The following is a 15,750-nucleotide window of genomic DNA, read 5'->3' on the forward strand; positions in this document are numbered from 1 at the left end:
TAAGACTTCTTTACGGCTTTCCTAATAAAAATATGGCTAACAGAACTTAAAAAACCATGAAATTTTTGTCAAATTACTAGGAAATTAGAACCCAAGATGGGCATTCGTTCATGTTATATGATTTTTTTTATCATATATGATTTTTATGGTGTTTTTAAAGAAACAACAAATATTATTTTGGCCGAAATCATGATATTTTAGAGCCTAAAAATCGGTAGCAGCTGCTGTAGGTCTGTAATTCTCCTTCTAAAAAAAGAGCTACAGTGCCACCCATTGAAAAAAAAAATGTTTTTTATCGCGCCCAAACACGTGCGATAGTTTTAGACCAAATACCTTATTTATACGCAAGTTCTGTGAAAACAAGAGTAGAATTCCTGGGTCCCCCGCCGGTCAAGCAGTATACTAGTATCGAGTCTATCGACCAAGGCTGATTTAGGAACTTGACCAAGGTATTAGTGGTATAAACATTTGGTATAAATTTAATGAAAATCCGTCAAAATTTGTAGGCAGGAGAGCGCTTACAAGGTCAATTTTTGGATAAAACGGAGTCATTATTGTGGTTAAAGTCCCATAACTCCAACAAAAAGTATCGACCAATGATGATTTTCAAAATTGACCAAAGTATTAGTGGTATAAACATTTGGTATAAATTTAATGAAAATCCGTCAAAATTTGTAGGCATTAGAGCGCTTACAAAAAAGTGTGACGGACGGAAACTCGGACACACGGACGGACGGACGCACGGACCCACGGACACCCGGACGGACGCCCGGCATTTCTATGTCCCCGCTCCGCGTTGCGGCGGGGGACAAAAATTAGTACCATTAGATTTTTCATGCAATTGATGCTACTGATATTGTTTCTTTACTTACCTTTGACTTTCTCTGCAACAAGCCACTGGGTCTCGGAAAATGAAGTATGTTAAATTCACGTCGAGATCGAGAGTCGCCGTATTAACATGCAAACTACACCACTTCATTTTACAGGGTTTTTGAAAGTGTTTTAAAGAATATCACAGAAAAGTAAAGAGGCAAAATAAGATTTTCCAATTTTATTGAATTTCACATTTTAAATTGTAGTTTCATTTTCTTGTTGAAATATCATTGTATCATAATTGATTAATGCGAGGGACAATCAAGAGGTAGATTTTACTCTACAAATTTAATAAATATATTGAGTTTTTTTAAAAAAAAAATATTCTAAAGTTTATTTGGCCGTTTTTGACATGTAACTATAGAATTGTATGGTTCATCAGTTGGGACAATAAACGCTCTGAAATGTTTGGTTGGCAGACAAAACAAGGTTTCTGGTTTCAGATAGAAAATACAAAAAAAAATATGTAAAATAATTGAAAGCAGATAGTGGTCTCTTTCTTATGTAATCATATTTCAACCAAGATTCCTTATCCATCCATCAAATGATAAATAGTGTGTCGAGCCACCTTAATTAAGCTAAACCTAATATGAATAAAAATATATTTTTTAAATATTCAAAAAAAGAACTTATTCGAATTATAAATGGTATTGGTGTTTTGCATTGGATTTGCAAGAAAAGCGTTAACAAATTGAATTCAACGATAAGTATTAAGTACCGATTATGTACCGAGCATGGGATATTCGTGTTGGTATCAATATAACTCAATTGTTTTGTTACTACAGTGTCAAATAGTTTTCCATACTACCAATTATTTTAGAAAGATATGAACTTTCTCCTATTTACACCAGCAGAAACGGTCTTCTTTCAAAGTTAGAAATATTCAAAGTAAAAAAAATAATTTATTTTTGGGCAAACGATAAAATAAACCAAAATGCATCGTGGGAATGTTTAGAAAAGGAAATCCAAAAGGTTATTCAACCTGCATGCTATGCATCGATTGAAAACAAAGCAATCTTCAGAAATAATAGCGAACAAAACGTACACAGTTATATTTATGAGTTGCCTGAACATTACGACCTTTATTTATAGCGATTTCTAAGCCGTAATACAACCATACCCGTCTCGATGTCAGGGGTGAATTTTAATATGAGGCGAAATAACGGGATACCCTTTTATGTTTTTGTTTTGGCAACAAACTTTGTACATAATTTTTTTCATTGAAATTTGGCTTAAATTGATTTGGAAAACTTCTGCAATGCCTATATTATTATACATATACTTAGCATAACCATCGTTTAAAAGCGTGCACAAAATTTGATATCAAATCGGACTAAGCAGCTTTAAAATTGGGTGTTTCCAGTTTATTAATGGATGTAAGGGAGAACTAATCGCTCTGAGACTCTGCAAACAACTTTTTTGTGTTTCACGATGTGTATCTTCTCGTGAGAAACTATCACAACTTCAATTCTTGGTACGTTGACAAACCAAGCATTTTGCTGTCGCCTATAAGAACTGATTTATCAATAATGATTTATCTTTTGCAAATGCAAATGCATTTGTTTGTTTTTTTGATGAAATGAAATATAAAGCAAAAATGTATATGTTATATTTTCAAAACACTTGACTTTAGATTGCCATACACGTCCTATTTCGGTTGTGTTTCGGCCTTGACACAAGAACATTATGAAGCAATCAATGATATTACTAATAAATTCTTTGGTTGGGGCGGTGGGAATGAATGATGGTTAGACAGCAGATTTATGTCTTTCCTCCAAACATCTTTTAGAAACAAAAAACAAGAGACTCATGAGCCAATTCTCACACGGGTAACAATAAAGCCATAAAAATCAGCTATTTAGATAATGTAGAATATCATGCATTCAAAAAATCAATTTTCTCTCCAAATATTCTTAAGTTAAATATAAAACCCTTTTGTAATAGTATGTTAAACATTGAACCTCTTTTGTAAAAGGGGAATTTTATAGTCATATCAAATATTAAGCTTTGTAGTTTTCAATAACATCCTCAACAATTGTTCAAATACATATATAAATCTACACCAAACTTTGATTCCCTTTTGGTCCCAAGATTTGTCCAGTGGCACATTTTGCAAAATTGAGATTCACCAACATGCCAATGCGCTTGCTTATGAGTAATGCCATACATTTTTTTTTTGGCCATACAGTTTTTGAGAATGATTTGATTTTTATTTTAAATGTAAAATATGATCAACACCACCCCCGACCCGATGTATACCAATGAAGATCATGCTTTTGACAAACTTGAATCTAAACTACCCAATTGCAAGGATGCTATTATTAAGGTCTTCCGTTTCGAACGGAAGACCTTATTACTTTTCGGAAAAAATTTCAGATTTCTTATTTTTTTTCTTCGACACTAGACAAAATTGCTGACGCACCATCTAAAATAAAATAATATTTACAACCTAAAAAAATTTAAAGATGTATTTAATGTTTAAATAGGTCACCTTAATTATTAGTAAGATAAATCTTTACTTTCTTTTTTGTGATCTTATTATTGATGCATGCATTACTAAAACCTCACAAAAAACCGACGGAGTATGGCGCGTTTTACCACAGAAGAGCGTGGCAGGGCAGTTGGTATGGTCTCTGCATGATGGTCCTTTAGTGGTGTTAGAAAAAATGTTAATAATTTAACGATTACCGGTAATTTTAGCTTAAACATGACACAGCATGCTTATCAAATAAAAACAATGTCGTTTTAGGTAGCCACAGTGTTTAAAAGGCACCACATGCCAATTGCAAGGTTGTAATCTGTACAAAGAAATCTGTACAAACCGGAAGTGTGAGGGACCGAGCAAGAATTCCAAAGCGCCACGTAAATACTAGGCGACAAGACAGACACATCCCATTTATCTGAGCAAATGGAGCCCACATCTGATATTGATATGTGAATCACATAATGGGGGGTACCAATGTTTCATAAACAGTACTCAAAGCAACGGGTCAATAAGTTTGTAACAAAGAATGTTTCATCTTCTGTATTATTATAAACTGTTAAAATAATATACTCAATCTTTTTTGCGTTCAGATCTAAAACTATCAAAGAAATAGCAAGTGGTGCGTTAGCAATTTTGCCTAGTGTATACGCCAACTTTAACCATTAATATCTTGTGCATCTGTTCACTGATTCTTTTGAAATTTTCTGGTCTGATAACATGCTCCGCGATAAATACGTTCCATATTTCACTTTATGAAGGTCCAGTCCGATTTTGAACGACCCTTTTTGTCAGATTGGTTTAGTTTTAACAGTGACTGACAGTCTTAAAGATTGGCTGGTTTTGAAGTAACTGCAGGTAAGAAGCTCCCGGTCTGAAAAAATTCGAATGGACGACCTAGGAGCTACAGTGCCTCCTATACTAAAAAACTGCAACTTATGGTGCCCAAAAATTGCGCTAGTTTTAGATTGATTAACATTATTTCCGAACACAATGCAAATATTTGATTCTCAAAAATGTCTAGGACATTTTAATAAATAAAAGGAGGCGGTATAGGTGTTGCAATATAGATTTGAAAATGCACAAAAAATGTTTTTTTCGTTTTTAGTTTTCAACCTAATAACAGTTTGGTATAAGATGTATTTTAAAAGCTATCGATCTCACCGAGACCTTTCATTCGGTATGAAGAAAAAGGGGCTGGTCCCTATTTTTAGGGGGTTAGAGGCTTCAAAACTTTGTTTGTCAATTACTTGTAAAGGGATAGAAATTTCTAATGCATTATTAGAGCAAAGTTGTTAAGAAACTAATTTTCCATCCGCAGTATCGAATTTGATGGTTTTGTAATATATAGTAAGTTTTTGCAGAACCTGTGAATTTGGTTTTTTTTGGCCCAGTTTCGTGGGATTTTTACGTTTAAGCAGTTATGAAAGGGCTGCGCTAACTGATGCATGCAGCGCGTGAAGATGATTGAACATAAAATTCCCGAATCTTCTATTGATATGTACATTTTCATTTGATAAAAATGAACCTATTTGACTTTGTTTTAGTTGTTTGTTTCAAAACTGTGCCTCTCTCTATATATATTAGAATGCATACCAAGACTTAGGTAAATGATCGATGGTGGAGTCGCTAGCTGTGTATAGGTTGTCGCCCAGACGATAGTACATGTGCTTGTAGATGTTGAAACGCTTCACTGTTTTACAGTAACGAAGACATCTTGAATTGTTTCATTATAGGAAGTTGAATTAATAAAATGGTTCAAATAGTAATTAGAAAACAGCAGGTAATCAATACTACGGTATTATAGGAAAAAGACATAACAACAACTGTGATTTAGATCCAATCAAGTGATACTGTTTTAGAAATAAACGAATTGGTACCGATCTGTTTACACATGAAATACGATGAACACGATAAATCACACTTCCGACCATGCCAAGCTGAAGAGTTTACAAGATAGTTACGCGAACAAACACAATTAATACAAATTTTACATATTAGTACCAGACAATCCCCGAACAATTGATAAAAAATGACTTACCAAGCCCTTAGAGCCTAGAGTCATATGCCCAAGATATTTTCATCCAATCGTAGAGACTAAAATACGTGTATCAGCTTAGAAGGCTTTATGCATTATTAGGAATATAATAACACAATATACCGATAGTACATCAATCAACTCTATTATATATGACTCGAGTGCAATCGTATTCCATAAAGAAATCATCACGAAACAAACTTTTGTGTATGTCGTAAGTACATTTATTTGTCTTTTATATTAAGGGTATATACATCTAACATTGTATAATGGTCAGATATCAATTAAGTATTACCTAGCTGCGACAGAAGACCTAGTCGTTGCTTTGCATCGTGCTCGTTTCTAGTTAAAGTTACAGCTTTTCAAGGCAATTGGGCTTTTTGAATAGAAGGTTTTTAAAGATTTTTCTACATTTTCCTATGAAAAAATCGATTCTCATATTTCCCCTGCCTTATCCCAAAAGGATCAAAATTTTGGCAAACAACACTACTTAAGGGTATTTTTACACAATGTTACAGCTTTTGGCCAAATCCTTTTTGAGAACAAATTTTTAACGATTTTTTTCTATTAATTCCTATATTAATTATCAAATCTCCATTGTGGCCCAACACCTTTCCTCATTGATCATGTTTAAACAAACTTTAATCTTCACTACCTGTAAATGTTTTAGTCATACATTTGCTGGCGAAAATATCTTTAAACAAAGGTATTTCAAAAACATCAACAATTTTTCAACAATTCCTAATTATTTCCCTTGAAAAAAGGTGTGGCCCTCCATATTAACAAATTTGAATTTCTTTTACATCATAAATGTTTTGTTTCAAGTCTAAATTTTATTTAAATTGGCCCAATTGTTCTTATAAAGATAACAAAAATGTGAAACGTTTGCCGACGGACCGACAGACAGACAGGCTAACACACAAACTGACGAATGTCCGACAAAAGTGACCATTAAAAATAACTTGAGCCTAAAACTCAGGTGTCCGAAAAGGTAGGAGCGAAGAGGTTTATATCATTTGTAGCGCACAAACTGTTGCAGCTGTGATCTGTTACTTTGGACCTCAACGGTTCTGACAATTATAGAATATATATTTGACATCAAAACCATCTCAGGCACAATAATTGACATATAAGGCATTTCTAAATTTCGATTATACTTGATGCTTCTAAACACACTCATTCAAAATTTAGCATGTTCCCTAAAAATTCCTTAATTTACCTTATCCGTGACACACTTTGCATTGCACTATATGCATGTAAACGACCCCATCAAACCTTTGCAGATGACGTTTAGTCTTGTGTCGTTTTTTTTGATTGAACTCCCATTGATAGCGCTGGGGGCGTGCAGTTTTTTTTATCTCTTATCAACAGTCCTGTAAATGCAGTGTGTGCTTTTTGCATTTAGGAGCTTTCAAAAATGTTTTTAAAGATCTAACAGGAAATCTAAGGTAAGATTTGGTTTGACCAAACATGCGACTGATACGGTGGTTTTTATAGAAATCTGTTTAGCAATATTAATTATAGTTTAGTTATTATATAGTTAACGAACATTATTTTAAAGGAATGATTAGCAAAGTTGCCTACCTTTGTAGTGTGCTTATGTAATAAATAAGTAAAGTGTTATTTGATTTACGAAGTAAAATGTTTTAGGGAAATACAAGTTGTTTGCCCATTCGTGTGACATGCACCTGTTTCTATGTGCTTGATATTAGGATAAGGACGCAATAATCGCCATCTTGGTTCAATGTCTTCCAAATAAGGTAAGAAATATGTATATATACTATTCATTGAGAAATGACCCTTGCTATCATTAATGCAAATTAACTTTCAATTGTAAATCACAAATTTTAAGTTTGAGTTCAGAGCAGACAAATATCAGCCAGATTAACAACAACAAAAAATGTCAGCCATTTTGTATTTTTGCTGAAAGTAGTTTAATCAATAGTTATCTTCTATATATTGTTCAAAGGTTAAAGAAGTTTATGGAAGTTGTTAATTAATATGTAAATACAAAAATAAAAATTTGAATAGTGCCGCAAAATCTTCATTGCTTATTTAATCAAGAAGTTGACTCCTCATTTTTTTGAAACCGTTTCTTTTGTATAGCTAGCTTAAATAAGATGTCATTTTCAAAATCATATATTGTACAAAGGCCAAAGATATGAAAATGCATAAGCAAGAAATGCGCTTTGTAAAAACCACGCAGAGCATTTCTTAATTTAAGAATCTTCAAAATTATTCAAAGGTATCCCACTCCTCAATGTTGTTGTGTAAAGAAATTCCTGAAAAGCATATCATTACAATCTGCAGACAAAACTATGGAACGCCATAGCTGCCTTAAGGTCAATTTCTTATTATTTAAATTGGTATATCTTTTATATGCAATAGTAATAACATTATATGCAGTTGAAACATCATGAAATACAGTGCTAACATCATTATATCCTGTAATTTCTCCATCATATCCAGGAATAAAATCTTTATATGAAGTGGTAACATTAGTACGTTATGTCGTAAGATCATTATGTGAAGTGGTTTATTCATTATATGCTATGAATAAATCTTTATATGATATGATAAACTCATTTCATACAGAGCTAAACTCATAATGAACTATTGTTCAATCGCTATGTTATGTGGTACACTCTTCATGTGCAGTTGCAAAATCCTTTTATGCAGTGCAACTTCTTGACATTAGGTGATAAGTTCATTATATGCAGTAATAACATCATGTTATGGCGTGTTAAAATCATTATGTATATTTGTATGGTGGTAAAACCTTTATGTATCGTGGTGAAAGCTTCACATGCAATTGTAAATCCTTTATATAATGTGAAAAAAAATTAAAACACCGTTTTTTAAATTCGGAGGTTGTTTCATCCTCTGTATAAAATTTAAGCTCACCGGGCATATATTTTTAGGTCACCTGAGTAAACCTAGGTGACCTATTGCTATCCGTTTTCGTCCGTCGTCGTGCGATGTGCGTCGTGCGTTTACAATTTTACATTTTTAACTTCTTCTTAAAAACAACAAGGCCAGTATGGCCATATAGTTAAAATGTATTAAATCTTAGAAAATCTTCTTCTCTACTCCCATATATATTTGTTAAAAACTAGATGCATAATTATGATGTCCATGAGGCCCTCTACCAAAATTGTGAAATTCATGACCCCTGGGTCAGGGTTTCAAGCTCTAGGGTGGGGCCAATATGGCCATATAGTAAAAATGTATAAAATCTTAGAAAATTTTCTTCTCTACTCCCTTATATATTTGTTTAAAACTAAATGCATGACTATGATGTTCATGAGGCTCTCCACCAAAATTGTGAAATACATGATTCAGGGGTTCAGGCTTTATGGTGGGGCCAATATGGTCATATAGTTAAAATGTATTAAATCTTAGAAAATCTTCTTCTCTACTCCCATATCTATTTGTTAAAAAAACTAAATGCATAATTATGATGTCCATGAGGCCCTCCATCAAAATTGTGAAATTCAAGACCCCTGGGTCAGGGGTTCAAGCTCTAGGGTGGGGCCCAATATGGCCATATAGTAAAAATGTATTAAATCTTGGAAAATCTTCTTCTCTACTCCCAAATACATGTATATTTGTTAAAAACTAAATGCATGACTATGATGTCCATGAGGCCCTTCACCGAAATTGTGAAATTCATGATCTCTGGGTCAGGGTTTCAAGCTCTATGGTGGGGGCAATATGGCCATATAGTTAAAATGTATTATCTTAGAAAATCTTCTTCTCTACTCCCATATATATTTGCTAAAAATTAAATGCCTGGTTATAATGTCCATGAAGCCCTCTACCAAAATTGTGAAAATTATGACCCCTTTATTAGGGGTTCAGGCTTTAGGGTGGGCCCAATATGGCCATATTGTAAAAATGCTTTAAATCTTAAAGGATTTTCTTCTCTACCCCCATACATGTGGGCAAAAAACTGAATACACGGGTATGATGTCCACTAACTACTTTACCTAAATTGTGAAATTCATGGCCCCTGGGTCAGGGGTTCAGGATATGAGGGGGGGGGGGATATAGTGTTAATGCAAATAATGTTTAAAAATTTTCTTCTCTATTCTCACACATCTGTATAAAAAACTGACTTCATAATCATGTTTACCAGGAAGTCTTCTGCTAAAATTTTATATTTCATGTCACCTTGAGTATGGGTTTTGACTCTAGGACAGGGCCAGAATAAATGTATAGGTGTTAATACATATAATGTTAAAAAATTATCTTCTTTACTCCCACACACCTGAAAGGATAACTGAATTCATGATTCTGTAGACCAGATCTTTAAGATTTTCACCAAAATTATAGGTTTCACAGTTCTTTTTGAAAAATTTCAGGCAGGGAGGTGGTCGTCATTAAAAATTTATAATTTTTCTACTCCAGAATGAAACCTAATTAATTAAATGCATATATGAGACTCCTCGACAAGTTTGTGTATTGGTTATATGCTACTCAGGTGACAGTTATGGCCAATTGGCCTCTTGTTGTATTTTTTAAAATCCTACAAAGAAGGTGTTACAGTTCCTGCTATTTTCCATAAAGCTGTTGCAGATATCTTCATATCATTTTTATAAGATCATTTTATGCGCAGATCCAGAAAAAATTTTCGGGGAGGGTTCAGAACATCAAGATACATAAAGTGATCTACCTAACTGTAAGTGCGGATCTAGAAACAGAGGAGATATTAAATTTCTACAAAGTACAATCATTTTTTAAAATTTATTTTACTTTTAAAATTAAACACGTACTCTACTAAAAATTCATTCGATTTATCACACACCGATGTATCAAGAACAGAGACACAAACTCTCTCTCTCTCTCTCTCTCTCTCTCTCTCTCTCTCTCTCTCTCTCTCTCTCTCTCTCTCTCTCTCTCTTTCTCGTGAATTCAAAACATACGACATGTACACTGTAACAATGAACGCGGCATCTTTTTCAACATACATGTAAAACTGGACCTCTTCCCATTAAACCTTTTCGGCGAGAACCAGTTTACAACCTCATCATAACGAGTTACGACTGCATATAAAGAAGTTACCACTCCATGTTATGAAATGATCACATCAAATAATGACTCAACAACGGCATTTAATAATATTGTCTCATGATATAAAGGATTTACAATTACATGTAAAGCTTTCACCACGATACACAAAGGTTTTACCTCCATACAAATGTACATAATGATTTTAACACGCCATAACATGATGTTAGTACTGCTTATAATGAACTTATCACCTAATGTCAAGAAATTGCACCGCATAAAAGGATTTTGCAACTGCACATGAAGAGTGTACCACATAACAAAGCGATTGAACAATAGTTCATTATGAGTTTAGCTCTGTGTAAAATGAGTTTATCATATCATAAAGATTTATTCATAGCATATAATGAATAAACCACTGCACAAAATGATCTTACGACATAACGTCCCGATGTTACCACTTCATATTAAGATTTTATCCCTGGATATAATGGAAAATTACAGTATATAATAATAATAGTAATAATGATAATAATAGTTTATTTCCAATTTTGGGCCCAGAGGGCATACAAGATTACAGATATTAGATAGAAATGCCTAAAAGAGAGATTCTACATATAAAAATAGTCCATACACATACATGAACTTGTAACAGCCGGGCAAATGTACATCAGTATGTCAAAACATATGAACAGTGTGCATATAATATATTGTCATAAAGGTAGTTTATACAAATATAAAGACAGTATCATGATTTGTATAAGTAATTCACCGGTCATTTAGATCTCAAAGTATTCTGTCTTTTTTTGAAAGCATTGATCAGAAATTCACTTAACTTTGTAAGTATTGTTTTGTCTTCATTCGACATTAACCAGATAAATTTGTCTTTCTTTGTTAAAAGTATAACGTTTTTGTTGAGTATTGAGACATAATGGAAAAATAAATTTCTTTCTTCTTTATATAATGGACATTCAGTAAGAAAGTGACTTTCATCTTCTACACAATTTTGGTTACATAATAAACATGTCCTTTTGTTTCTTTCTAAAGGAATTCTTTGACCAGTATTATTTTATGCCCAGTAATTTAAAAAGTGTGTTCTTAAATTTGTCTTTACTTGTTGTTTAAAACATGTGGTTTTGTACTTTTTACATATAGAGAGTGAAATGCTAATTTTCTTACTAAAAAAACTAAGCTTTTGTACCAAGAGTTAACATTGGATAGACTAAGATTAATAGTTTCTTTATACGCATGGTGAAGCAGGGAAGATTCTTCACATAATTCTTATCTATGCCAGTATAATAAGATGCTTTGAATCAATAAAAAATACAGAGGATATCGTCCTAATTCAGAGATAATTGCAATATTTGTACTTTTTTCCAGCTCCTAATAAATATTTACAAAATTTTATATTTAGGTTTTCCATTTCATAAGTTTTAAAGGTATCATATAAATGTTTGTCTTTTTGTTGTATGCGTGATGTAAGGGTTCCCCAAATTTCACAGCTATATAATGCAATAGGTTTAATCATACGATCAAAGAGATGTAAAAATGTCTTGATAGGGGGTTGGGTAGAGTTTAGGTCTTTAAATAGTTTGAAAGAGGCCTTGAGAGCTTTATCATATAGATCAGATCTTGCTTCTTTAAATGAGCCACATGAGGACATGATTATACCTAAATATTTATATTTGTTAACACATTCTAAGTGTGAATTTTCAAGAGTGAACTTCTCATTAATAAGGTGACCACTTTTGTTGAAAATGACAACTTTAGTCTTGCTTGTATTAATTTCTAAGCACCAGTCTTTGCAGTATTTTTCAAGTATATCTAGTTTGTTTTGCAATCCTTTTTGGTCATCTGATAATAATACTAGGTCATCAGCATATAGCAGTGAATTAATGTTCTTTCCAGATACGTTGACAGATCTTATACTTTCTTCATCAAGCAATTTTGAAAAATCATTCAAAAATATCTTTAAAATGTTTGGGCTTATGACATCTCCCTGTCGAACTCCTATTTCTGGTCTATATGGGGGAGTTAATTTGTTACCTACTTTTACATAATTGTTGCTTTGTCTGTACATATTACACAATATATTGAAGAAAAGACCATTTATATTTAACTGTAAAAGTTTAAGTTTAATGCCTTCATGTATAACTGTATCGAAGGCTTTACGAAAATCTACAAAACATGCATATAGTACATAATGATGTTAGCACTGCATTTAATGATGTTTCAACTGCATATATAATGTTATTACTATTGCATATAAAAGATATACCAATTCATATAATAGGAAATTGACCTTAAGGCAGCTATGGCGTTCCATACAAAACAAATTTTAAAAATACAAAGAAAACAGGTGGTCATTATTTATTCGTATGAATTATGTCTCATTTAATTTGACCTTTTTGCATCTAAAATAAAATTTAATGCTGATTGGGATTTGTTGTCAGTATTTTTGATTAAGCAAATTAATTTCTTCATTTTTTTTTTAATAATGCACAATGGTCACACTAAATAGAGGGATTACGAAAAAAATATGTACGAATCTGCATAAACTTTGTATGACCTTTTTGTACTTACAATAGACAATTTCTATAATTAACCCCTTTACGGTAACTGCGGTACTGCTCTTTGCAGGGCAAAATGACATAGTTTGGTGAAATATGACGTAACGTCAATTGTTTCATTTACGTCATTTAATCACTACCTACTGAAATTTTGGCAAAGTATATCATTTTGACCTGCAATAGAGCAGTACCGCAGTTATCGTGAAGGGGTCTATAGTTACAATTTGATTTGGAATTAAAAAAATACACTTTTTGAATATCAAAGATTCATCCAGTTATCCAGGTTGCCTAGATATGTATTTAGTATCATTTTTAAATAATAAAACATGGGGTCAGTGGTGTCAAATTTTAGATTTAGGGCTTTAAAGGTAAAATTCTCGAAAGATTTGACTTAAAAAAATTCCGAAATTTTATATCTATTTGCATAATTTTATGCTAATTATAAACGTCTATCATTTTCTTTAAATTTAATATTGTACATGGCAAACAAAACCTATAGAATATTTTATAAACGTTTCAAATGTTAAAAATGTGAATAATGAATAAAGTATGGTTAATATTTAAGAAAAGTATATTGAAAAATCATAAAATTACTTGTTTCTGTCATTTTCGTTTGAAAACCTTCTGCACAAAAAAATAGTTTCCCCAAAAAACCAATCTAAATAAAATTAGAGCCTCCATCCGCTCCACGGTTTTCGATATGTTGCGACAATGGGAAGGGGTTAAATTTTTCCATAGGAATGAATACATTGCAGAGAATAATCTTTTTCTAAGAAAAACATTTTCTTACAAAACAGGGGAGCCGATGGAAGGTCTAGTTTTAATTGGATTGCCAAAAAAATTGTTTGTTTCTTGAATTCAAATGGATCTTCTTAATGAATGTTGTGTAATTATGAAATATCAATCTTTCTATGAAAACTAAATTTAAAAAATCATATTCATTTCAAATATTATGATCATCTGCGCAATATTACTTATGAAATCAAACGCGAGGAGTCAAATACCTTAAGTCAGAATTGTATTTAAATATTGTTAACATGTAGATTATTCATGGACCCTTAGAGGATGAATAGTGTTTTGTTGTGATTTATGGCTATGGGGTGTGTGCTAGGAATAGGTTTAATTATGTACCAGACTCGATAGGAAAGATATTTATTTAAACTGTAAAACAGTTTCGTTCTTTGTTCAAGATGACTTTTGTGATTTGTATCAGGATATGAAAATATATAGAACATATCAGCTGTTAGAGCTCGGTCGGATGTTCACCATGTGTTTATACTATTTGTAAATCTATATGTTTTTAAGGTGGTATAGGAAACCTCAATATTGTTACGTAATTCTTTTCTTTCACGAAACCGTTACCTAACAGCGTAGTGCAATATGCTTAGAGCGTTAACTACGAATCTGTAAGTCATGATTTTGAATCCTGCTGGGTCTTTTATAATTTTTATCTTTCAATTTTTTTTAAACTTTAATTTTTGCTCAAATATTGTGGAATTCAAATTTCTAAAACGGTGAAAGTATTTTGAATACTGTTTTCTTTTATCCACGTGCATATTGATATCGATTTGTGTCCCATACAAGTACCACCTTAAGCACTGATAAGAATAGCAATTAAATATTTATTTTCAGGAGTTTTTGTTTTTATAATAAATGCAAAAGTAAAATGACTAATTTTGTGCATTTAAATTATATAAAGTTTTTAGTCTTAAAGTTAAAAATCAAATTAAATTCTATAATAAAGGGGAAGTATCGACTTTTAAGTCAATTATCGTTCATTTCATAAATATTTCATGAGTTTAGATCAAAGATTGCCCATGACATTGAACTTTGTAACTAAAAGAATTTGACAACTCTAGTTAAACAACGTTAACATGATTATATAAACGGTAAAGATAAAACATGTAAATAACGAATCCACTCAAAATTCACTGTTCACTTCCTTGCTTCTTTCTGATGACTTGAATTGTGTGGCCAATTATAACAGTGTTTTACTTTTTTTAGAAAAGATTTCAGGACCTTCATTGGTGATATGTGCAGTGAGCCTGCAATATTATGTCAGCTTTTGCCAAGCTCTCCTTCGGCGCCGTTATTACTGTTCAAATATTTGTTATTTGTGTATGGCTATTTTACTATAGAAAAAACACCTTCAATTTTCAACAGTCATTCAGTAAGTATAATACCGATAACGTTGGAATCATCTTATCTTTCTCCTTCTTATTCAACAAGTTGTATATATAACATGATTTTATGCGCTTGTAACAATTTGTTGTGTTACGCCATGCCAAGTGTGTTGCTCACGCTGAAAATAATAGAACGAATTATAAACTACGTTTAACCCAATCAGATTTCAATATTTAACATGAAAGTATATTTAAAAGCAAATATCAACTGATGCATTTTTTCGTTAAAGTTAACACTATAGTTTTTCTTCAGTTCTACTCTCATTACGTTCAACATGTACCCAACTCTTATATGAACTAGACAGAGATTAGTTATTAAACCTTTGAGATACATTCATGCTTTAAAAAATATTTGATTTGTTAGCAATGCATGTGATACAAATATCGGAGAGAAAAAGTAAGTTTATGTCCAATCAAGTCGTTCACAGACCATTTCCTGCTCTTTTTATTTAGTATCCAAAAAGTCAACGTGTATGCAAAACTGAAAAGTCAAGTCATATGCAAATATTCACTCTTAAAGGGCATGGTCACGATTTTGGCCAAATTCTATTTTTATGTTTTTAATATTTACAATGCTTTGGAAATGCATTTTTA

The 15,750-nt window shown here is 32.1% G+C and overlaps 1 protein-coding gene across 3 annotated transcripts in view; it reads left to right on the top strand.

The window, feature by feature from the left end:
- The first annotated feature begins 6,741 nt into the window (after window positions 1-6,741).
- The window catches only part of LOC128167671 (beta-1,4-galactosyltransferase 4-like), a 29,579-nt gene continuing 20,570 nt past the window's right edge, over window positions 6,742-15,750 (top strand). For 2 of the 3 annotated variants that reach the window (XM_052833517.1, XM_052833520.1), the window contains exons 1-3: window positions 6,742-6,841; window positions 7,044-7,153; window positions 14,978-15,143. In XM_052833517.1, the coding sequence (XP_052689477.1) occupies window positions 15,029-15,143 (115 nt within the window). In that variant the 5' untranslated portion in view covers window positions 6,742-6,841; window positions 7,044-7,153; window positions 14,978-15,028. Of the gene's footprint in view, window positions 6,842-6,910; window positions 7,154-14,977; window positions 15,144-15,750 lie in introns of those variants that run through there. The other variant, XM_052833519.1, reaches the window with a different exon arrangement.

This window comes from Crassostrea angulata, chromosome 10 (assembly GCF_025612915.1).
Source record: "Crassostrea angulata isolate pt1a10 chromosome 10, ASM2561291v2, whole genome shotgun sequence".
Lineage (NCBI taxonomy): Eukaryota > Metazoa > Mollusca > Bivalvia > Ostreida > Ostreidae > Magallana > Magallana angulata.